The sequence below is a fragment of the Phacochoerus africanus genome, chromosome 2, assembly GCF_016906955.1.
Source record: "Phacochoerus africanus isolate WHEZ1 chromosome 2, ROS_Pafr_v1, whole genome shotgun sequence".
In the NCBI taxonomy this organism is placed as follows: domain Eukaryota; kingdom Metazoa; phylum Chordata; class Mammalia; order Artiodactyla; family Suidae; genus Phacochoerus; species Phacochoerus africanus.
In genome coordinates, this window is record NC_062545.1 from 206397137 (window position 1) to 206422380 (window position 25244).

Here is a 25244-nt window from a genome sequence, read left to right on the forward strand (position 1 = left end):
TTTTATGGCCACACAGTGGCATATGAAAGTTTCCAAGTCAGGGATTGAATTTGAGCCACAGCAGCAATCTATGCTGCAGGTTGTAGCAACTGCCAGATCCTTTAACCCACTGCCCTGGGGATTAAACCTGTACCCCTGCAGTGACCTGAGCTGCTGTAGTCGAATTCTTAACCCACTGTGGCAAAGCAGGAACTCCTCTACATTTTTACTTCTACTTTTGCTCACATTAAATTCTCTTTACCCAGAAAAAGTATTAGAATGATAAGCTCTTACTCTCTCAATCTTTTTCAAAATCTGTAATTATTTGATAATACCATCCATGCATTATCAATTTGTAAGGGTTAGTACAGAATACATTAAACTGAAAGGAAGACTTTGTAGCTCTTTTGGATGATGATTTTACATAGTGACTATCTTCCCAATGAGATTGTCAACTCTCCAAGGGCAGGAACTATGCTTTCTATTTTCGAGCTACCTATAGTTAGCATTGCAATAATTCCTAGGCATGCCATTCAGAAGAAAACGTAACAGACTTGGACAAATATTTAATAGAGATGAAAGGCTTTAGAAGTATGATTTGTTTTAAATCCTAGGTTACTTGTTTATTTGTCATCTATTTCTTAAAAACATACATAGGATATGGGATAAGCATAGGAGTGGGGTGAGAGGGAGCAAAAGAAAGGGGGAGAGAGAAGAGGGGAGAGAGGGAGAGAGAGTCAGGGGAGGGGGAAAGGAGGGGAGAAGGGGAGGACATTTAGCTACTTAATATTTCCAAGGGGTTTCAAGTTCTGGAATTTTTTCCCTCCAGTTCAAATATGTACCACCACCACCCCTCAGTCCACACTAGCAAGTACATTTTGTCAAAAACACTGCACCTGTATCTCAGGTGCATATTTTAAAACGCAATATCTCTCTCTGTGTCTTAAACAGAAAACATTTCCCTCTAGTTTTCACCTGTAGCTGTACCTGTAGGTAGCAGCTTGAATAATTGGAACTGTTTTGCAAGTGTTGCAATTTGGCAGTAAATCATTTTGGGGATTTATTTATGGTCCTGATGCTACTTTCCATCATCATCAATGTAAAGGAAACCAACCAAGCATTCCAGCAATCCAGAAGCATAACTGCTTACTGCAGACTCATGTCAATAATCAACAGATTCCCTTGGCCTCTATACCCTCACCCGATGCCTTGGGGCCAGGTAGCCTTGTAAACAAGGCAGAGATGGCAACCAGCAAGTTGATTTACTGCTTTGAAATGATTGTCTCCCACACATGTGCACCATTTTCAACATCTCCTATGTGATTCTCAGAGTCTCCCGGGAACTATTAGCAGAGCTCTCTACCCACATCCCTCTGTCTTTCAGCTTACACAGTGACCTGTTGCTTTCTCATGAATCCTAAATTCTAACCCTACATGCTAAGGTTTCTGTTTCTTCTCACTTCCTGAGCCCAGCCTAGTGCAACAACACTGTTTAGAGGCTTCGTAATTTAGTGAGGGAAGTGAGATAAATAACAACAAAATATTTGACTTCTCAGAATTCTCTACATTTGACACCAAGTCTTATCACTTACACTTCTGAAATGTCTTGCTTCCATTCTCATCCTCTCCAATCCCTACTTCCATTGCCTTAATTCTGGTTTTGGCATTTCATGCCTGGGATTTTGCAATAGGCTTCCCAAATGATTTTTCAATCCCACCCACCAGCCTGTCCTACACATTGCTGCCAGTTATTTTTCTAGAATGCAGAGCTAAACTGTTCCCTCCGTAAGAGACTTGCTCTGGTTCCACTGCCTGCCTAGAGCTGGTGGCATCTAGTAATGGATTCCAGATGGGCTACAAGGACTCAGAAACTCTGTACAACACTTTGGGTATATGTGTATTATTATCATGCATCTGGAAAGAGGATTCACGACTTTCGTCATGTTCTCTGAAGGAGGGTAAGAGCCACTAGGTATAAGACAAAGTATAGAGTAGTATACAAGCCCTTCCTAACATGAACCTAAATCAGTGTTCTAAACTCATTTTTGCTGCCCCTGATCACTCGCATCCTCTACCCTCCAGTGACAGGGCACTGCTGCTCAGGCAAGCTTCTTGGAAAGCCCTGATATTCTGTTCACGATTCTGCTGTTGGCTAGATTGCCTTCCTCTCCATCTTCCACGCATCTTTTCCTTTCTTTTCCTGGTATGTACTCCTGCTCCTGCTTTAAGATGCAGGTCCAACGCCAATCTAGTGGGACGTTCTCTAATCTCCAGGCAGACTCAATTGCTGACTTTCCTGTGTACTTTGAGCGTATTACTAGGACTGCATACACATGGCTATTTCAGCATTTGTCAGCCACACATCTATTCTAGAGAATGGACAGTGTGTTTCTTAAGGGCCATGACAAAGATGAAATATGCCTTTGTACCCCCAAGTGCCTCATAGAACACCGGATATATAATCGGTCTTAGTGCATATTCATTGAATGAATAATTAATGCAAGGCAAGCCAAGACAAGTTGTAGTTGAGTGTCTAATTCATAACGGCTGTCAGCTTTCGCTCTCATTTATATACATTTAGATTCTCTCAAGACGGGGGGGAAATACATATATATATATATATATATGCAGAAGCTGAAGATAAGTCAGAGAATGCAAGAGGACAAAAGTCAGTCTGACTCACAAAAGAAAAAGATGATTGCATTTCTTGCTTACTCACATGTCTTTTTTATGCCAATTTTAAATTTACCCAAAATGTTAAAAGCTGAAAGATGATTGACCTGTTACATCTTGATTTAATCTAGCCTACTTCAAATCCTAGATGCCTATCTGCCAAAGAGCCCTCATCATTGGGTAAACAATAGTCAGCCCTTCTGGGACACTTGGTAAGTAATGCTTCACGGAGATGAATGTGCTGGGATGAGGAGGAAAGGAAGACGGTGGCTGAGGGAGTCCTGAGGTGATTAAAGGCATAGGTCACCACTGTTAAAAAGTAAAATTAATCAAATTATACTTTCATTAATGCAAAAATGAGTACTGCATCAAAACCCACAGATAACAGAAAAATTCAATGTTGATCCACATTAGCCAGAAAAAAAATGACTCGATAGGAGCAAGTTTAGATACAAGTTTTACAGCCAGGTTTCTGGACTAGAGAGTATAGATTTCCATTAGATTCCCTGTCAAAATAATTCTAAAAATTCAAATCCTAGAGATCTGACATTTAAAAGAAATTAAGATATGCAAATACTGATATGAGCCCTTGAAGACAGGGACTAAGTAATATTCAGCTTTACACCCCTAAATTTTTAAATTAAAAAAAGAAAATTTAATTATAGTTGATTTACAATGTTTCGTCAATTTCTGCTGTACAGGAGAGTGACCCAGTTTATATATATATATAGACACACATACTTTTTCTTACATTATCCTCCATCGTGTTCCATCACAAATGATTAGATATGGTTCCAGTGCTATACGGCAGAACCTCATTGCTAACCCACTCCAAATGCAACAGTTTGCATCTATACCACTAATTTCTAATGCAGGGCTTAATACAGAGATATTCAATGGGTGTATAGTCATTAACTGATTTGTGTGTGTGTGTGTGTATGAGTTTAATATTAAAATGTTTCAGAGAATGAATCTGGATAATACTGACAGTTAAATTTCTCAGCAAGGACACAGGCTGGGGGTTAGGTTAGGAGTTGCCCATTGTGTAATTTTGGGCCAGATACTTGCTGAAACATCCCTAGCCATGAAAATGTCTACTGTTTTAAATTAGCCCGTCCCATTTAAACATATTTAAAAATCAGTTTTCTAACCTGTCAGTGAGACATGAACATTTGCTTGGTATAACTCAGGGTTGGTGTAAAATTATTTTAGAAATGAAATTTCTAAAATATGAAAATGTTGACAGTACTAAATTGCTAAATGAAATCCAAGTAGAGATGACCTATTGCTTTGGCTATAAGAATCATTTTTTTAAAACTAATTTTTGGGGTTTTTTGTGTGTCTTTTGTCATTTTTAGGGGCACACCCATGGCATATGGAGGTTCCCAGGCTAGGGGTTGAATTGGAGCTGCAGCCACTGGCCTACACCACAACAACAGCAACACCAGATCCGCACTGCACCTTCGACCTACACCACAGCTCATGGCAACACCAGATCCTTAACCCACTGAGCAAGGACAGGGATCGAGCTCATGTCCTCGTGGATACTAGTTGGATTTATTAATCACTAAGCCACGAAAGGAACTCCAAAAAGTAATTTTTGAAACAAAGACTTTCTATTAGGAACTTCTTTATTTTACAATATAATTACCAGCATCCAGGACCTGTGTCAAATCTTAGTGACTTTTGAATAATAAAGCAGGCAATATTATATCCTGTATTTTTGTTGATCAATGTGCACTATTAAATTTTTTGAAAATCAGTGAGTACTTGTAAGCAAAATTTTCCCAAATGACGAGTTAAAAAGTTAGCTTTATAGATGGTTTTCAGTTTCTTTATTGACTTATTTCCTATCCAAGTGGTAAAGAATCATGGTTTTTCACTTTATGCTATTTCTACTAATGGCTATATCAGTAATTTTTATGACATAATTTATTTTGTATCAAAACAGAGGCTGCTATTATGATTCTCTACTGGTATAATTTCTAGTGGTTATTTAAAAAATATTCTGATTTCTGGAGTTCCCATTGTGGCTCAGCAGAAAGGAATCTGACTAGCATCCATGAGGAGGCAGGTTCGATCCTTGACCGTGCCCAGTGGATTAAGGATCTGGTGTTGCCGCAAGCTGTGGTGTAGGTCACAGACGTGGCTTGGATCCCATGTTGCTGTGGTTGTGGCGTAGGCCAGCAGCTAAAGCTCCGATTCAACCCCTAGCCTGGGAACCTCCATATGCCATGAATGTGGCCCTAAAAAGACAAAAAATTTTTTTTTCTAGATATATTTTCAACATATTAAGTCTAATCAGTAACAATCGAGAGTTAGTTGTCTTCATCTAGCTTTTATCTAACTACAGCAATCAGGGCAGATATTCTCTAGTGAAACGATTTATTTCACAAATATAACAGCCTACAATTTTAATATTATACAGAGTAGACTGTGGTATATGTCCCTTATTTTTTTTCTGTCTTTTGTCCTTTTTAAGGCCGTACTCGTGGTATATGGAGGTTCCAGGCTAGGGGTCTAATCGGAGCTAGAGCCGCCAGCCTATGCCAGAGCCACAGCAATGCCAGATCCAAGTCGCGTCTGTGACCTATACCACAGCTCACAGCAACACTGGATCCTTAACCCACTGAGCCAGGCCAGGGCTTGAATCCGCATCCTCATGGTTCCTACTCGGATTTGTTTCTGCTGCACTACGATGGGAACTCCACGTCCCTTATTTTAAATCACTGAAAGAAAGACTTTGGTTTCCTAAAAGGACTTGTCTTGATCAATTAAAATTTGTTATCATTCTTTGTAAACAATACAGATCTACTTGCAATGAGATGGAATACAATATCGGTGGTTAATATGTTATATTCCATTTAGCTCTATTTCCCAGTCAGGTTCATGAAAAGTATTTATGTCTTTGAGCTGGCTAACTTTCCTGTACTGTTAGCATTTTGAAATCATAGTTGAAAAATATCAGTCAGTACTGTATATATGGGAAGTAATACAATCTTTCATTCCTTTGTAACTAAGTGACACTGTCAAGGAGCCATTAGTGAAGCCTTTTATTAAATGTTTATTAGCATATGAAACTATGATTTTTGTGATTCTCATGAGCCCTTCTCTGACTCTCAATGCCTGACAAAGTAGAAGCAAGCACAGTTTCTTCAAGAATTCATAAAACTTAATTTTTGCTCTCAATGTGCAAGCATTTTGAGCCTGTCATTATTTGTTTTCAGCAAGAATTCCTTTTCTTTCAGCATCTTTCAGTGTTATTTAATGGTAGGGATAATATTTATATGCACTGCATTAAGCATAGTTAGCAATGTGCAAAGTTAATAGGCTGATGTCTCAAGTAATGTTATAATCACTAAAAATGCCTCAGGAATACATTAAAATGGATCTTGGCCACAGACAATATCAAGATTGCTGAGGTGCACCACAGGCATCTTTTTTTTAAAGCCTGTTTTGTAATAAGCAGAGAAAGTGAAGGTGCTAAATCATGGTTTACTATCCCATTACTCACAGCCTCTCTGTCTCTGATGCTGAGCCTCAGAAATCAATTTCACACATGGCTGCTATCACCATTCTCTGAGCTATTAAGACAAGAGCACTTTCTCTTTTTATTAAAACCAAGCTCACTTTTATCTCATGTCTCCAACTTTGTGTTTTTCTGACTTCACTCTCCACTCTGTCAGTGGTGAGAGTTAAATTGTCTTCTGCCTCCTTTCCTTTCACTACTCAATTCTTTGAAAGGCTACCCAAGGCCATGGTACCCACTTCCTCAATACCCCCAAATTCTTGAACCCTTTGTCATCTGGCTTCTGCCTTGACACTTGAGTGGCATGGCTCCCCTGAAATTTGCCAGGATCCTATCTAGCTCACCACATCTGAGGACCTTCCCTCAGACTTGCTCTGGGATATGTTTGCTGGCTTCTCTGGCAGGGACTCCTGGCCGCTTCCTCTCCTGCCTTCTCTTACTCAGCCTGACTAGTAGATGCTGGAATCCTTATGGCTGTCTCCTTGGGCCCCTGCTCTTCTCTCTGAGTTCCCAATGATTTCACCCAGTTTCCCTTGCTTGCACTCTTTTCTTTGCAGATGAAAGGGAGAAACATTTCTTTGTAGATGAGAGGGGGAAAACAGCCTCTACCAGGCTTCTGTTTCCGCTTACCCAGATGCATCCTTAGTATCTTACACTGGACATGTCCAAAACCAAACTCAATATTCAGGTCCCCCAATCCTTCCTTTAGCAGACTGTCCTCTTAACATAGCTATGAATATATAGTTATTCCTTTTTATTTTTTATTTTTTGGTCTTTTTAGGGATGAACCCATGGCATATGGAAGTTCCCAGGCTAGGGGTAGGGGTCGAATCGGAGCTACAGTTGCATGCTTATGCCAGAGCTCATGGCAAGGCTGGATCCTTAACCCACTGAGTGGTGCCAGGGATTGAACCTGTGTCCTCATGGATACTAGTCCAGTTCATTATTGCTGAGCCACGATAGGAACTCCTATATAGATATTTCTATAAAACATTTCCCTTCCCTTCAACCTCCCCATCCTCTACTTCATCCCATCCCCCCACCACATCCACCCACACACATACACACCCAAACAATTGCTTGTACCATATATTTCACTTCTGCGATGTATCTCCTTTCTCTTCCTTCTTTTCTGTTCCATCTGCTCATGCCCTAAATCAGACTGTTCTTACGGTCTGAATACACAACTGGCATTCCAGTCTGCTTCCAAACTGGTCAGGTCAGTTTCTTTGGAGCACAGCTCTCCGTGTATCAAAACAGCTGAAGATATGGTTAGAAAGGTGGTCTGGGATAGGGCCTTGAGTTCTAGTTGAGGGATTGGTTCTTGAGTAAATTGACAGCTGAAGCCAATGAAAGCTTTCAAGAAGGGCATAAGATGATGGGAGTTTCACAGTTTTCAAAGTACATACACATACTCAGTTGATTGTCAGAAATATCCTTATGAGGTATAGTAGGTTTATGGCATTTTTGAAAAAGAGACTACTAACACTGGAGCATGGAGAATTCTGTAAAATGGATAAGAGAGAAATCCATCTTACAACCTCTTCCCCAACAGATAAGAGGAATTTAAAATCTCTTCATGTCTAAAAGTTCGTGGGATAAGGATGGATAAGAGTCAGTCAGTCATCTCAACAAGAATTAAATGGGGCTGTCCGAGGAATCTAGGGAAAATAAGGCCAGATTCTTAATCAATTCCAATGGCCATCCAGAAAAAGAAAAATAAAGTCAATAAAAGATGAGATGACTAGTACATGCAGCAGACTGGATACTGTCAGAGAATCTTTTGTTTTCTCTTGTGTCTTCAAATCAGGCTCAGATAGGTCCTAATTTCTATCTTGTATGAAATGTGCATGGTTCCTATTTTCAAATAAAAAGTTTATGCATTCAAATGGCTGATAGATTAGACTTCAGATTATCCTACATCCTATTAACTGGAAGAGTTCCAGGGCTCTTTGTGCATGCTACCTAATGTAATAGGATAATCATCTTCACATTATGCATCCTAATCCTCTCTCTCTCCCTACTTTTCTCTGTTTCTCCCTCACATACACATACAATTTGCAAAGTGCATTTACATCAATTATATGAGTTATTGGAACTGGTACCATATCTTTATTTTAGGAAAAAGGAGCTGCTAAAGTTTTTTTGTTTTGTTTTGATATTTTTTGTTTGGGGTTTTTGTTTGTTTTGGTTTGCTTTTTTGTTCGTTTGTTTGTTTTTTGAGGGGGAGAGGGTTCCATGAAATATCTTCAAATAAGAAACGAATCCCCTAATAGGCGAGAGGTGTTTAGAATCTTTGAAATATTCAACTGGATCAGTGGCTATCAACTCTGCATATTCAAATTACCTGCGAACCCAAGAAAAATTGCAAATGCCTGGGCTCCACTCCAGACCACCTGAATCTGAATCTCTTTTTGGAGTGAGGCTGGAGGCTGCCCAGACATTTTAGTTCCCAGTTCCTACAGGGACTTGGATGCAGGGGAGGGTTAGAACTCTGAATTAGACAAGGTTTTAAAAATGAACTCACAATGTGACTTTTTTGAATCAACCTTTATCTTTATTCCATTTTACACTCACTAGTTTCAACAGTGGGCAGGCTTCAGGGGCAGGCTTCTAGTCTCCATCGATAGAAAGGAACACTAGTTCCTCTCAGCCCCTTTCTTAAAGATTGCCTGGGAGACTTGAGTTACCAGGCAAAGCTGTCAGCTGCCTTGAATCCCAGAAAAAAATAAGAGATTGGCTTCCAGGAATGAGATAGAAAATTTCAGCCTTGTACGAAAGGAGTCATGATCCTTTCTGATGTTTACTGGGCACTTGCTGTGTGTGTTAGGTATTGAGCTAAGTAGGTCGCATGGCTCATCTGATGAAATTTCACAATAATCCTTTGAGGCAGATGCTGTTGTTGGTCCCTGGTTTGCAGATAAGGAAACTGAGACAGAGAAAATAATAGAAAGGTTACACTGGGGGAGCCAGGATTTGAGTCCAGGTGGTCTGGCTCAAAAATTCCTGCTCTTGGGACTTCCCATCATGGCTTAGCACAAACAAATCTGACTAGCATCCTTGAGGACACAGGTTCGATTTCTGGCTTCGCTGAGTGGGTTAAGGATCTGGCATTGCCTTGAGCTGTGGTGGAGGTGGCTTGTATCCCATGTTGCTGTGGCTGTGGTGTAGGCTGGTGGACACAGCTCTGATTTGATTCAAACCCTAGCCTATGTGGTAGGTGCGGCCCTAAAAAGCGGAAAAAAAAGAAAAAAAGAAAAAGACTTCCTGCTCTTATCTCAGACACCCTTGGTTCTCAAACTGGTGTTGATCAGGAGAACTAAAAGTACACTACATGGAAACCCAGGCCTGTTGAAATAGGAGGAGCCTGAGCTTAACATGTGCTCAGCTGATGCTGAAATCCACCATTACACTATATAGCTTACAGATGAAACAATGGAGGCCAATTTAGATTAAGAAGTAAAGAGGTCTTCAGTCAGGGGGCTTTTGACATTATGATAGGACAGAAGTAAATTGAGCTCAAGGTATAAACTCTCCACGTCTCAGATTGGCAAGCAAAGACAAGAGCCATCTGAATCAGAGGCTTGTGAACGGGAAGTGAGAGAGGGATCGAAGGGGTCCCTAATCCTACTTCTGTAGCTAAATCTCAAGCTTTGCTCCCTGGTCCACTATTCCATTGAATCTAAGATGCCATAGACTGAAGTCACCTTACTTTACATACCATTAATAATAATAATAATAATAATAATAATAATAATAATAATAATAATAAAAAGCTACCCATTAAACTGTGACCTGCTATCAATGATAAGGCACATCAAAGTTTCAAAAATCAGAGGAAAAAAATGGGTGTCTTAAGATCTATGAAATACGGTACAAGCAGTGAACTCTAATGAACTTGGTTCTGAAACCGTGGAAATCACTCAACAAGCTGGGGAGGCTTCTGTTGACAGAGTCCAAATAACATAGTTCCAACAACATGGAAAATAGTCTGTACTGCATATTTTAATATAATGTGTTTGCTACAAGAGTTGAATATGTGTACACTAAAAATAGAGGGATTCACACCACCTTTAAGGGTTTAGTACTGAGTTTTTTAATCTATAAAAGGACTGTGGTAGGGCTTGTCTGAGATGACACAGAGAAACAAATAGCACAGAATTTGGCACATACTAAGAGACTGAAAATCGCATTTTTTCCCCCTTTGCTAAGTCTGACAAGATTTCCATGTTGTTTGCAGTCAAGGTGGGGGAAGGAGGAAGAAAAGTAAAAGTAGTAGATGTCCAAAATCAGATTCAAAGTCAGAAGGACCATATGATTTAAAACATGAATACCTGCTTGATGCTGTTCCAAAGCAAATCTACTCTATGAGGTGAGGCCAAGCTATAATCAACCCTGTATTAATACTGAGTAAATTGGACTATTCCTCATTAGGAGAAGAGGAAATTATCTACCCACAGGATTCCAATGTCTGATTAAAAATCAGATGCCCTCAGCAACTGGATTCAGAATGAAAAAGATACAAAGAATATAATGATGTGACATTTAACTCATACTTTCTTTGATGAAATATGTGGGTTTTTTTTTTTTTTTTGGTCACATGATGTTTTCAGTACAAAATGATGAACCGAAGAATTTTAGATAAGGCTTGATTTTTTTTCTGAAGACCATAATTAATATTTCATCAGAGCAGCTAACTTAAATTTAGACCCTCCATCTTTCACTGGAGTTTCAGTTGTTTTCAAAGGGAACTTTGTGTGTGCAACCCATGTTAGATAATATGGAGAGCTGCAAGAATTAGGACAAAGATACCTGCTGACTTCCTGTGGAAAGATTCATGACTGTGATGTGAACATGAAAAGTTGAATAGGGCACTGTTTGGTGAGAAAACAGCTGGATAAAAAACACACACATGGGAAAACACCGAAGTCTCTGATGACAGATCACCCCAAAGTATAAAAATGACTCCTCATGATGTGCTTTGTGTTAATGAGGGTCATAAGATTTCCAAAAAAGGCAGGAGTGCCCCCTTTCAAATAGCCTCTATGTATGTGGAAAGGTTCACTGAGAGGGAATAAAGGCTTAAGTCACAACAGTGTGGCAATCTCTTCAGAAAGGTGGGGTCTGAACTCTCTCTTTCTTGAGAGAGTGACAGAAGGTTCTTCAGGTTTTAGGGACTGATAACATTGTTGCTCTGGAAGGCCTTTCATAATTTTGGGGAAATAAAAATCTGACTGTACGTGACAATTCTGAACAGGCAATCCTTGAATAAAATGATTCACTCAGTTTCTTCAGCACACAATCAGCACCTCCTCAGTGCTAGGCTATAGGCTGTCTGCAGAGCAGGGGAATGAACATACAGAGTCCTAGCACACAGCTAGTGCTTTAAGAGCCTCTGACCCCACAGGACCACAGAGCTTTTTCCTACAAATAACTATGGAGCCATACAACAGGGTCCTCCGCCCTCTTTTCCATAACTGTTGCCTCTATCTTCATGGCTTCTCACCAGCAGGGGCGTAACAATCAAACCGGCCTTTTAGCCTCCATTCTCAGGCACTCTCCGCTCTGTGGCCACCAAAACTGTCTTCCTGATACATGCATGAACTTGGACCAAAGCTCCTGGGTGTGCCATGCAAGGCCCTTCGGGAGCTGGAATCACTCACTACTCCTTGGACTCACCTTCGTTTTCCTTCCTCTGTGCCTCTGCCTATGCAGGTCCATCTGCCTAGAAAGCCCCCTTTTCCCTCTCTTGTCTACCTTGTGAACTTCTAATGATTACAAGACTCCTCACTTTAAATGTTCTACCTTTTATTTATTTATTTATTTTTTTGGCTGCCCTCACAGCATACAGAAGTTCCTAGGTCAGGGGTTTCTGGGTCAGGGATTGATCTTGTGCCACAACAGGGACCTGAGCCATAGCAGTGACAACTCCATATCCTTAACCCCCAGGCCACCAGGGAACTCCTAAATGTCCCATATTTGAAGTCACCCTCATTGGCCCACTTCAAAGCCGCGTGATTCTCTGCCTAGCATGGAACCTGAGACACTGCTGACAATAAATGCCTGCTTCCTCCTCCCCTTTCCTCCCTTGTGCTGTTGCAGCATCTTATACTCTCTACTCAGCCTCAGTCTGTGTTACCTTTTTAACACTTTGCTTAGAATGTGAGCTTGCTGGGAGTGGGGCTCTGTCTTGATCATCTGTCTGTCCCAAGAAAAGTGTCTGGCTTAAAGCAGGCCAGTCTATGACAAATTTTTTCACTGATACAAAGAACAAATAAAGAGAAACAAAAAAAGGACACTGGCTAGTTTTCCACAGCACTAAATGTGTTTAGGTAGTTTTTCTTCTGAAATTATATACTTGGGACTTGGGGTTGATTCAAATAAACTTTCATTTCTTGCACTGCTGGTAAGACAAAATGGCATTGTTGGAACAAGAATGAACTCTGCCTGTGTTCCAGTCTGCACTCTGCCACTACTAGCTGAGTGACCTAAAACATGTTATATAACCTCTCTGTGCCTCAGTTTCCTCATCTGTAAAATGGAAAAATAATAATTGTAACTACTTCCTAGGGTTTTTATGATAATCAGATAATTTAATATATTTAAGGTACACCTCACATTGAAGTGAGCCCTCTCTGTAGCATTAACTATTATTTCACTTAGGAAACTTAGGTGATGGAAATTAATGTCTGTACCTAACAACATTAAAACATTAGTTACTTTGTTTTCCGTAATTCTTGCCTACAGGTACAAACTTTATTTTTTTTTACACAAATGTTGATAGCAGCTTTATTCACAGGGAGAATAGTTAAATGAACTGCATTATATCCATACCACAGAGTATTATTTCAAAATATACAGGAGCAAACTGTTGGTAAATGCAACCACATGGATGAGTCTCAAGGGAATTAAGCTAAGTGAAATAATGCCAGTCCCCAGAGGTTACATGCTGTATAATTCCATTCGTAATAACATTCTTAATGGACAAAATTATAAAGATGGAGAAAAGATTAGCAGTCACCAATGTTAGAGATTGAAGAGATGGCAGGTGGTAGGAGAGTACGGTTATCAAAATGAAGCGTAAGGGATCCTTGATATAACAGAACTGTTCTGCATCTCTACTGTGGAGATGTTTAAACCTACACGAGAGGTAAAATTACATCGAGCTAATTACACACAGACACAACTACGTGGAAAACTGGGTATATCAAAATAAGCTCAGTGCATTACATTAATGTCAATTTCCCAGTTGGGATATTATACTACTTTTTTTTAAACTTTTTTTGTTTGTAACTTTTGTTTTTCTTATATAGTTGATTTACAATACTGTGTTAGTTTCAGAAACACAATATTATTTACTTTTGAAATTTTAATAGTCTATGACATCCAAAGTCTGGGAATCAGACAAGAGAGAAAGTCTTCTTTCTATTATCTAGAACTGGCATAAAGGACTGGATTTGAGTCCAAGCTACACCGACCCTAAGTTAGGAAACTACCAGTGGAAGAAAGCCTGACTTGGATTAAGGTTGAGGCTGATCATAGGGACATGGCAGAGATGTTGGAAAATCAGAACTCCCCCTAGCAGAGAACTGAGAACATGCTGACTGGTCTCCAAAGGATGCTTAAAGATTTCTAAAGATCCTTCATACTACTGGTTCCCACAGAGGAAGCTAAGCCTTTTGAGAAAAACCTACTGCACTTAGTGCTCTATATGCTGTTCATTGGTCTTTTATTCACTTGAATGAAGGGTTGGTTTAAAGATTTCACTGCCTGAGCATATTTTTAAAATGGAAAAGGCAGGTGTGTATGTATCAAATAGAGACAGAGCAATACACTCATTAGGCTTTGGTTTCAGTATTACTAAAAAAGAGAATTTCAGCAAAAGAAAAGAAAAAAGGCATAACTCAAATAAGTGACCTTAAATATAAATCTTTAGAGTTTTAGAGTTTTTCTAACACATTCTTTCTTGAATCACTATAAATAATGAATTAATGTGTCTATTTCTTTAGGCAGAGATGCCCTTACATCAGCAATAGTTAAATATGCAGTTTAAAGAAAATAATATCATGACAGCAACATAAAACCAATGGAATGCACTGGCCAATTAATTCCTCTCCTTTCCCTCCCAATCTCAAATCCTTTCTGATATTATATGTAGGAAGACCCATCTCCAGAACCATGTATATTTTGTTCAACACAGTATACCCTGCACCTACTATTGGGCCTGATACCACAGCAGGCTCTCAATGAATATACAGTTTTGCACTGAGGAAAGGAAAGGAAGCCAACACTTCCTGGAGACCTACTGTGTGCAAGATCTCACATGAAGTCTTTCTTTCTTTTTCTTTTTCTTTTGGCTTTTTATGGCCACACGTGAGGCATATGCAAGTTCCCAGGCTAGGGGTGGAATCAGAGCTGCACCTTCAGCCTTCATACAGCTCACGGTGACTCCAGAGCCTTAACCCACTGATCGAGGCCAAGGATTGAACCCACATCCTCATGGATATCAGTCGAGTTCATTACTGCTGAGCCATGATGGGAACTCCCTGAAGTCATTTTCACATACACATTACTGTGTATTTCATAATTACATTGTTCATTGATATGGAAAGTGAGAGAAATGAAGCTTATGGATATGTTGTAGGTCTAGGGCGAGACAAACTTTACAGACTTCAGTCCTCACTTTTTGCCAGGTCTTCCCAATGTTTATAAACCAACAATGATCCTTGAGTTTTCACTCAAGATGATTTTCCATCAGATTCATTGCTTCCTTGGTTTCTTCTGCATGTGACATTTCAACATATCAACCTTCCTTGACCAAGGCCAGCTCACCTGGCTCTTTTTTTTTTTTTTTTTTGGCATTTAACTTGATTTATTCATCCCAGTAAGTACCGATTGTGTGCTATATCTTTTCAGTCTACTTCAGCTGGCTCTTATATAAATATCGTATAAAAGAAAGACAATGACCTCTTTCTCAAGAGTATGGACTCAAAGGAAAGAGATCCAAATTCCAGGATCTGGATCCCTCCTACTAGGTGATCCTGGGAAATATGTCTTCAATTTCTTTGCAAACACATATATTTTAAATTCAATTATTTGTGAAATAAAAGGGCTGGAAGAGGTGATTAATTCATTTATTCAAACAACAAACTTACATTGCACCTTTTGTGTATATCAAACTCTTTATCCAGTGCTGGGTTTATAAAGATACAACATATAAAGACATAAAGACAAAATAAAACCAAAGTCCTGCCTTAAAAGAGATCCTTCAATTGAGGTCACATTCTGTGCTACTTCAAAGATTCCTTTTGGTTCTAAAACACCATGAATCCAGGTATGGGAATCCAAATGTCAATTAAACTCATTCTGTAAGAGTAATTTCAAAGCATGTTTGTTATCTTAGACCTGGTACAAGCCCCAAAGTGAAAGTAAAAGTGTATGGCACCTGGTCTCGATGACAAATGGTTATAATAACTCTAATGAAAAAACAGACCATTTCTGAAATGCTTTCCTCTAAATCTCACCTCGGCACCTGAACAGTAGGAGTTCTTATTGTTTCCATTACCCTTTTTCATTTCTGGTTCTATTGATGAAGTACAATATTTGAACAATACTCTGGCAGACTTCAAATGATGAAGGAGGAGGAGAAATTGGACACCCTAACATAATTTACTAGGGGAACAAAGTGAGGTACATTTATTTTATTGGACAGTTTGAATTTATTATAGGTTGCTCATAATTTCCTGTCTCATTTCTTTAGTGCTCTTGGAACTAATGTCAGGATGTCTTAGGTTATCACACTCCTTCCCTCCCTTGTCTCAACATTTATACCAACAGACTGAATTGACGTAGAGTAAGTCCCCGGACGAAAATTGAAGGGGAAAATGCCCAAAGGTTTAGTTGGAGAATGGCAGAAGCTTTGGAAAAAAATCTGAAAAAGCAATGAGGATGAAAATGGAAACTCTGTGAAAATTAATGTAGTGTAGAATTGGCATACATACCACTTATTTCTTTAAACAAATAGAAGAAAGAACCCGCTTATGAGGTGCACCCAAATAATTCACAGGTGGTGAAACTATTAGAGTCCTGCAATTTCTTGCCTCAGAAGTGGAATAAATCTCTTGTATTATAGATGGCGTGTGCTCACACACATGATTTCTCTGCTCTTCCCTTTCTCTCAACTATCCCCCTTGCCATGAACAAGGCCTTTTTGGTTTTGCTGTAATACACATATTTTAATAACAATTTTAGAGAAAAATCTAGTGAGGAAGGGAGATGCAATCTATTATTGTAACTGCACTTAAAAGAAATATAATTCTGAAAAGAATACATTTATTTATTTTTTTCCTGGACTTTGGTTTTTATAAAGTAAGCACAATGTAGTAGAAACTAATTAACATTGAAGTCAGCCAGCCTGATGATCTAATGATAGTGGGCAGATGAAAATTCCCTAGATACTGATCATGCACAATTTGTGATAATTCTCATAATGATAGCAAAGATAAAAATTTGCTTTGAAAAAGTTTTTTCTAAAGAATTTATCTTAACTATGAAACCATTCTAGTGTGTTCTACTACACAAATTGATACTTTGAACTGTATAAATCGGGGGAAAATTATGTTTGAAGTCAAATACTGACTGATAATATCCATGAAGACAATACAGTGATAATCTGTGGGAAGCCATAATTTACCTTTATATGAGCATAAGAGGATTAAGCTGTATCCAAGCAGGTGGAAAAGTTACAAAATGAGCCATCTTGTGGAGCAATGGAAAATAATTATATCCATCACAAAACTATTCCCAATGGAAGATTTTTTTGAAAATTGAAAAATAAAAAACACAACTCTGACAACAAAATGTCCAGCAACCTACCAAGCTTCTCATTGCAAGGGCTGTCTTAAATTCTCTTCCATGGAGTTGGCCCTGTGTTAGGAATACAACTGGTGACAGATGAGGGATTTTTACATGAATGAAAGTATCACTTGAAGTTTTATAGTACTTTGGAGTTGACAAAACACTCCAACATCTAATGCTGCGTTTTCCTTTCCCGGGGTCCTAGAGAGTTAGGTGGGATGGGCAATGGTGCCTGAATGAGAAGTGAAGAGCTTCAGCCAGCTAAGTTGCTGGGCCAAAATCACAGAGCTGGAATCATCTGTTATAGCCCAGATGGTTATATGCTAAAACCAGGACTCTCTCATGACATTTGGACACCTAGAAATATGTACCAAAGATGGTTGAGACTAGGTATACTCAAGAGGTATATTTTACTTCATATACTATTACGTGAAACAATTGTGGTGGGGGGGAAAGAAAGTCTGTTTCCTTCTCTGCCACTTGTCCACTCCTTTATTTTCTGATATCTCTCTTCAGAGCTGCATTGGTATTGTGCCTCTGTTTCTGCTTCTCAGCATTCTTTTTTATTTTCTTTGCCTTCCTGTTGGGTCTGTGTGGTTCTGTGTCCTTGGCCAGGTTGTGTGCTTCTGTTCTGTTACATGAAAGTTCAACTGTTTACCACAGCCCTGCCTTTTTTTTCCCCTCCTTATTTCTTAATGTTCCACTCATTCCTGGGTTCTGTTTTAAGAAGGACATGGACACATTTTCCTATTTTTCCAAATATCCCCAAGTCTTAGAGCACCTCAGGTATGCAGTATGTAACAAATTATGAAGATTAAACCATCATTCCCTCTGGATGAATGCACCTCCTTATTTTAATTTTCCCATGTAATAAATGGAAAATGGTATTAGTACTCATAAGCATGCATGTCATTCAAATTTAAAGCATTAAAATTTAAGAAGGTTTTCAGTATAACAAATAACACCTTTCCCCCAATCTGTGTTTTAACATAGCAAAGGTTTATTTCTTGCTTGTGGCTGAATGAATGCTCATAAATGTAATTCCGTGAGAACCACCTGGCAGTGTGGGGCTCTGCTCCATACAGTAACTCATGGATGAGGCCTTCCATCTGGTGGCTTTACCACTGTCTAGTCTTGAGGATCTTTACTGGATTTTCTGCATCCAGCAGGGATGTAAGGAGAGAGTTTTTGATACTTGGAGGATTATATGAGATATGTCATGCCTAGCACTTCTAATGACATTCCTTTGACCAGACTCAATCATACTGCACGAACCAATTGTGGAGAAAGATGGGAAATACAGTTTACCTTTGTTCTCGGTAGTTAAAAGGGGGAATTTTGGCGAATCCCTAGGATTATCTTGGCTAAAATGAGAATTTATAACTACCGTCCAGTTTTGTAAAACTATGGCGAATATAAATATCATTTTTCCCACAAGGACACATTTTTTAAAAGGAAAAATACTTGAGGACTAAGTGGGTTAAAAAAGATACGATACATGCAAAATTCGTTCTAATTAACAATGGCAAAAAGGACTGTCATTCAATTGTTGTGCATTGTGTGGATATGTATGTTTAAGAGAGAGAAAAGTAGTTCCTGCCATGGCTCAGTGGGCTAAGAACACAACTACAGTAGCTCGGGTAGTTTTGGAGGTCCAGGTTTGATCCCTGGCCTGGCACAATGGGATAAAGAATCCAGCATTTCCACAACTGTGATCTACATTGGATTCAATCCCTGGCCTGGAAACTTCCATACGCCACAGGTGTGGCCATAAAATAAAAATAAAAAATATAAAGAGATAGAGGGAGAAACAAAATATGTATCTTCTCTTTTGAATGCATCAGGCTTGTTGATTTGGTCTTACTAAACCCGAACTGGTGAAATGCTTCACATGCGATGGATGTTCATATGTTCCCCTTGCTACTCGTACTTTACCATCTTCTCACCTTTTCTTACCAAGTCATTTTTATTTATCCATTTATTCATTCATTCAACAACATTTATTGAGACCCAATTATCAGATATTCTGATAAAGGTAGGAGGCACAAGGTACTCCTGCTGTTACCCACAACTTTGTGGACTAGACAGGAATAGAAGTACAGTATGAAAAGTATAACAATAGAGATAAATGCAAGGGAGCACAAGAACTAGAAGTAAGGGCATTTAAAAATATTCACTGTCGAGAATACAATGAATTATTTATGCCTCTGGCAAACAGTTAACTAAATGCTGACTATCCATTGGTGGAACTTAGGGGTGGGGTTGTCAAACAGAAATTGTAGTATTTCTTTGAATAAAAATTATAGTGTTCATGAGGTAAGATATATTTCTATGACTAGAATAGAGACTATTACTAAATATAGAAAAATATTCAAATTGATTTAAAGATACTGAGATTCTGAAAATACAACAAGCAAAAAGCCAGAGGTCACCGTTGACTGCAGGTGACTACCACTGGGACATCTTGACACAGTCAGAAAATGTCTAATGGCCCTATATGCTGGGTGCTCCCTGTCAGCAAAGTCCCTGTGAGAAGAAAACAGAACAGTTAAGCTTTATTCAATGTAGTTTTTAATCTTGAAGTTCGGGAATTGGGGAGATTTAGTCATTTATTTTTGAGCTCATGGAAAGAAGGGGTTGATAGCAACAGCTTACCCGGTGAGCAGGCAGGCTCCCCACACAGCTGTGCTGGCCGATTTCAATTAGGATCCTTTCAGACTGACATCACCTCTGCTATGCCAGTCCTAAGCCTCTCCTGAGCCAGGACTGCCAATCAAGCCAAAACTCAACCACTTGGTATGGTTTTTACGATGGAGACAGAAAATGACATGAACCTGTCTTATTTGGGTGAAAACACAAAGTTTGAAGCCAGCTCTAGACGAAGAAAGTAAGTGAAAACAGCAAGACTCTCCAACTTGATTTAGACATATTTTCCTGTGATTATCTCAACATGCTTTGCTAGTAGGTTATTCATGATGAGTTAAAGAATGCTCTCCCTCAAGAAAAGACCATGGTCCTCTTGCAATGAAGAGGTCAATTCCGGGTCACTCTACTCAGACCCCAAGAAACAGTAGAACATGCGTAATGGGGGAAGAGAGAATGAAACTTAAATGATTAAACCTGGAATCTGAAATAGACAAATTAAAAGCAGGGCTGCCACTTGACCAAAGAAACTGGACAATACATACGAAGTTAGGAAACACCAAATATGCAGAGAATTAGAGAACCATGTGATTCTCTTTACATCCTCGACACTCTGCATTTAGTTCACAGACAGTTATGTGGCCTATATAAATATATATATGCAAGGCATTCTCCTAGGTACTGTGGGAAATGTGGAAATTCACAGGACACTGTATTTTTCTTGAATGAGCTTAAAATCATATTTTGATTAAGTCATTATAAAGGGGAGAGCCAAAATATCAGACCGTGGCTCATGCAAACATATATCTGTGCAAAATATACCAACAAACTGGGTTAAAAAAATGAATAGCAAGGACAGGGGTTAGCCACACTTCACTGATTAAAACTGCACATATCCTAACTTTAACTTTTCTATAAGGATATAAGAATAAACTTTGTGCACTCCTAAGTTTGAGTAATAGCCTACTCTGCTTGAGATTTGCTTTCCACTTTATTCATACATATTCTGGGGAGTCGACGTGTATGAACACTCCTATAAAGGCACAAATACATTTATTTATTCATTCCCTTTCTTTCAAAATCCTTTCATACATCTACAGAGTCTTTCAAGGAAAAATTTTGCTGGTGTAATAGGATTCTTTTGTAGTTCACTAGTGACCACTATTGAACATACTTCCCTCAACTTAAATGAAGCCATAGAACTGATTATTCACATGAAAATAATAATAGGGGCCAGAAAGTGGTCCTGAAACAGACTGAGATACTAAAAATAAGAGCCTGAGGGAAAAAAAGTATAACTGATCATGTCTAGACAAGAAACGTCACCAAAACATGAAGTAAATAATATTGAAAGTAATGCCTATGTTCTGCAGATTTACATGAAATATCCTTAAGCTTGATTTAAAGATAATCTAAGCCTGAGAGTCAGAAATAGATGTAAATGGTTATGGAGAGTTGCTTGTGCATGCACATACACACACACACACACACACACACGCACACTTATTGGAGCAGGCCATAGTATGCTGTAAATAAGGGATTTAAGATTCATTCCACAAGCTAATGGTGCTTCTCGCCATCCAAGACAGATTCACTTAGATAATAATGGAGGAGAGTGCCAGAGCGACCGAAGGGAATGGGCTATTGTGTTTGACTAGTTTCCATGTATAAATCAGTACAGAGAAGAAAAAGAAATTCAACAGAAAAACACATGTACTTTATTATAATTCTGAGTGTTACTCTTGCAACTTCCACAATAGTAGGCAAAACAGCTTAAAACCACTTAAAAGAAACAAGAAGCAAATGCAAATTTGACTAAATGCCTTTCAGACAAGAAGTGATTTGACTTCAAGTTTGGAGGGACACATATGTCAATGGCTGGTCATGGTTCCTGCCACATTCCTTTTGAGCTAAACAAGTGGGACAAAGGAGAGAGAAGGAAGAGGGGGAGCAGGGTGGGAAGATGGAGAGAATTGGGTTATATGGCTTAATTTGACCAGAATATCGGAATGAAATCTCTTGAACAGTACAACTGTCTTCATGTGTCCAGAATAAAAAAGAAGTCTATGATGCATGAGCTTTGCATGAAAATTTGGGTGGTGACCAAAAATAGATGTAAAAGACACATTATTCTCTCAGGAATAATGCTCCAGTGGGGAAGGGGTTTGACAGGACTCAGGGTGAACAGCATTTGATATTTGTATACATTCCAGAACCAAGTCATGGTACAGATAATTCTGCTGTCAGTGATACAAAGCCTCTTTTGGCACTAAATAAACAGGATATTTTCCAATTAAGTAAAAGAGATCTTTAAAAATTGCTTAAATGAATTCGAAGAGTAGGCAGACTCTTGTAATGCATAAAACAATTATAGGAAAAACAAGCCCCCCATTCCATTTCTTGATCCAGGCTGAAGACTGAGCTGACAATGTCACATGTCTAGTTCTAAGTCAACTATTGATCAAGCTAAAGGTCACTTTCTCTTTCTCATAAGCCAATTATTTAATTTTGGCTACAAAGCTAAAAGGGACAGTTAATGAGCAGGTGTAACAAGTGCCCACAATGTTGAACACATCTTTAATGGCCGAGATGAGGCAAAAAAGCCTAAATACCCATAGATCAACCTATGTCATTGCTTCCATCACTGCTAAACATTTTACAACCAAGCACTTTACTACAAAGCAAACAAGTTATTTTTCTCTCCATTATTTCACCTTTGGGTTCAAATATAAGATTACTTCCTTATCTGTAAAATGGGTTTCAAATGCCTTATTTGCAGAGTTATTGTGAGGATTCATTTTAAGTCTTTTCAAACACCTGGCCTTGTGTTTGGCATATTCAGACACACAATACGTGGCAGGTATTACTAATGCTGTTATTGCTCTGTACATGACTGTATCTTGGTGCTCCCCAGACTGTTCTTTCTTTTCTATGCTAACTCTCAGAATCCCAATCCATTTAAATATAGGCATAGAAGAAATCTGGGTTTTATTTCATTTTTATCAGAAAATAATTATCATAATTTAAATAAAGTGTTTTATGTTTTAAGTTTCAAATAAGCAAGCACCCCCTTTTCCCCACATAAGTATAATTACATGCTCAAATATAGATATATTAATATTCAAGATATCAAAGAGAAATATAATGCATTTAGCACATGGGTAGCAAAACAATCTATTCCTGAATGGGAAAGTTTTTCGAAAGTATAATGAGATCATACCTCCACATGAAGATACCAAAAAACTAACATCTACTGGTATTTACTTTATGATGCAATTAAAGGGGGAAAAAAAAAAAACCCATGCTTTTAAAAATCACAAAGAAGGAAAAACGAGGCAAACTACTGGTGTGTATATAAATAACATGTCCCATATGGAAAAAATGAGACACCTTTCATAAACTGCTTGCTTCGCTAGTCATAAAGCACACCTAAACATTCCACTTTTTATATTCCTCAGAACAGCTAAAAACTTACAGTCCATTCATGCTTAAAATTCAGTTTTCCTTTAAACTTCTATGAAACCTTAAAAATAGATTTCTATATTTACAGCATTTGCCATGCAGCATTAAGGGTCCTTGGCTATAATGACGCAAATAAGAAGTGGGAATGTTAACATTTTTAATCACTGTCTGATGAGCCAATGACCCTTCCTGGAGTTTTTCCATTTGTGCTAAATAGGCTGCTTCCCTTCTTCAAAATTATAGTGCAGGTCAAATTTGTTGGAGTCTAATCAGCACAAACTTCCCTTCACCATAGATAAATCAATGCAACCTATACACATGTTGCATTTTTACCTTTTCTCCTTCTTGCCTGGTTACCTTCTCAGGAAGTGCTGGCATGCCATAAATGCGACAGGGAGAACTACAGTCACGTTTGCTTGGAATCAGAGTATGCACATTTTGGAATCAAACCTTCAGATGAGGTTTACGAAGCTGCCTGCCCAGAACACTCTGGTTTAAAAAAATGTGCATTGCTATTAATATTTTGAGTGTAGATTTTTTTTGGACAGTAAATGTTCATTTTCTGCCCATAAAACCAAGTATGAGTCACAACGGAACATTTACTTCAAGTCAAAAATGCCGTGTGTGTGTTGATGTTCCAGAGCAGAGCATCTATCACTGTGACTGTGGAAAGCAGCCGCACAAAAAGTCAGCATTTTCTTCTTCAAAAGCAGATCTGAGATCAAAGAGGTAATCCTCAATTCATAAATACTAGCATTAACTTGCATCCATAGATGACTTGCAGTAATTATGAGCTATCATCTGGGTTGGATGCTGAGAGGCTTTCATTCCCTCTTTTACCTGGTTTCCTAGCACATGTGCACAGAGGGAAAAGATTTCATAAAAGGCAGGGGGGAAAGCCCCTCACAACCCATCCTTCAAAAAATTCCAGGAACAGCACAGTGAGTGAGTTTGCTTTCAGGACCTCTGTTACCTAAATTCCAAGCATGCACCCCACTATCTAGACAGCCCTCTGCTCACAAACTCTAGGCAGCAGATTCCAAAGCTCACATAATGGCACAAAGTCTTGCAGACTTTATTTCGCTTGGGAAGTTGGGGTTGAAGTTCTAAAAGAAGTTGCTTTTTTCTTTTTTAATCCTGTAAATTATTTTACCTGGCATCTGAAGATAAAGATACACACAGGCACCCACACTCACATATAAACTGCACACACCACCCCAACAGCACCCAGACTAAATGGCCATAGCGATGTATTGAAATGAAAAGGCATTTACCAGGAGCAGGAAAGCCAGAAAGAGGAGCGGTGTGCCAGAAGTTGCCCGACGACGGCAGCATTCCATGCTTGGATCCTTGCCGGAATCCGAATCGGACACTGAATAAGCTGCTAAGTACTCCTCTGCCTGCTGTCACATCCAGTACTGGTGCTAACACTCCAGCCCTGCCTATCAGCTTCCATCAGCCCCGCTCACATTTCCTGACCGAGGGGTGGGTGGGTGGGTGGATGGGTGGGGGGTAAGCTGAATGGAATCTCTCTTGGAGCAGGCAGCCAGCCAATCAGGCTCCCGCTAATCAGACATGCTGAATAACAAAGCCAGGGGGGGACCGAGAAAGTGTAACAGTGCGAGTGAGCGAGAGAGAGGGGGGAAAGGACAGGACGAAAAAGAAAGAGCGGAGCGCCCAGCACAGCCAGAAGAGAAATGCAAAAGATGCAGAATTGCATAAGATGCAGCAGAACCCTGAGCCTTTCACTAACCTGGTTAGTTCTTTGTGAGATTCCTTTCTATTTGCCATTTGCTTGTTCTGGTGCCTGTTGCTTTGTAAAGTACAGTAGCTCCCTGTGACTTTGTATTGTTCCATTCAGGAGAGAAACTTAATCCCTGTCAATATATAACATATGCCATAAAGGGAAAGAACCACAGACAAAAACTGACTTAATGTGCCCTTTAAACGTGTTCTGTGCAACTGCTTTATGCCTCTTCCATAAAGTTTCTCTTTATTTTCCCCCTTGACTTAGAAAAGGGAGACTGTATAAAACTTTGAAAGTTCCTCACTAAACCTAAAGAGAGGCATAAGTAACTCTGTGTAGTAATGACTTGATTTG

The 25244-nt window shown here is 39.1% G+C and overlaps 1 protein-coding gene across 1 annotated transcript in view; it reads right to left on the reverse strand.

Moving 5' to 3' along the window:
* ADAMTSL1 (ADAMTS like 1) overlaps positions 1-24616 on the reverse strand; it is a 452838-nt gene extending 428222 nt beyond the window's left edge. Inside the window, exon 1 of the mRNA XM_047767602.1 lies at positions 24418-24616. Coding sequence (XP_047623558.1) covers positions 24418-24483 — 66 coding nt within the window. The 5' untranslated portion in view covers positions 24484-24616. The remainder of the gene's footprint in view (positions 1-24417) is intronic.
* Positions 24617-25244: the final 628 nt, after the last annotated feature.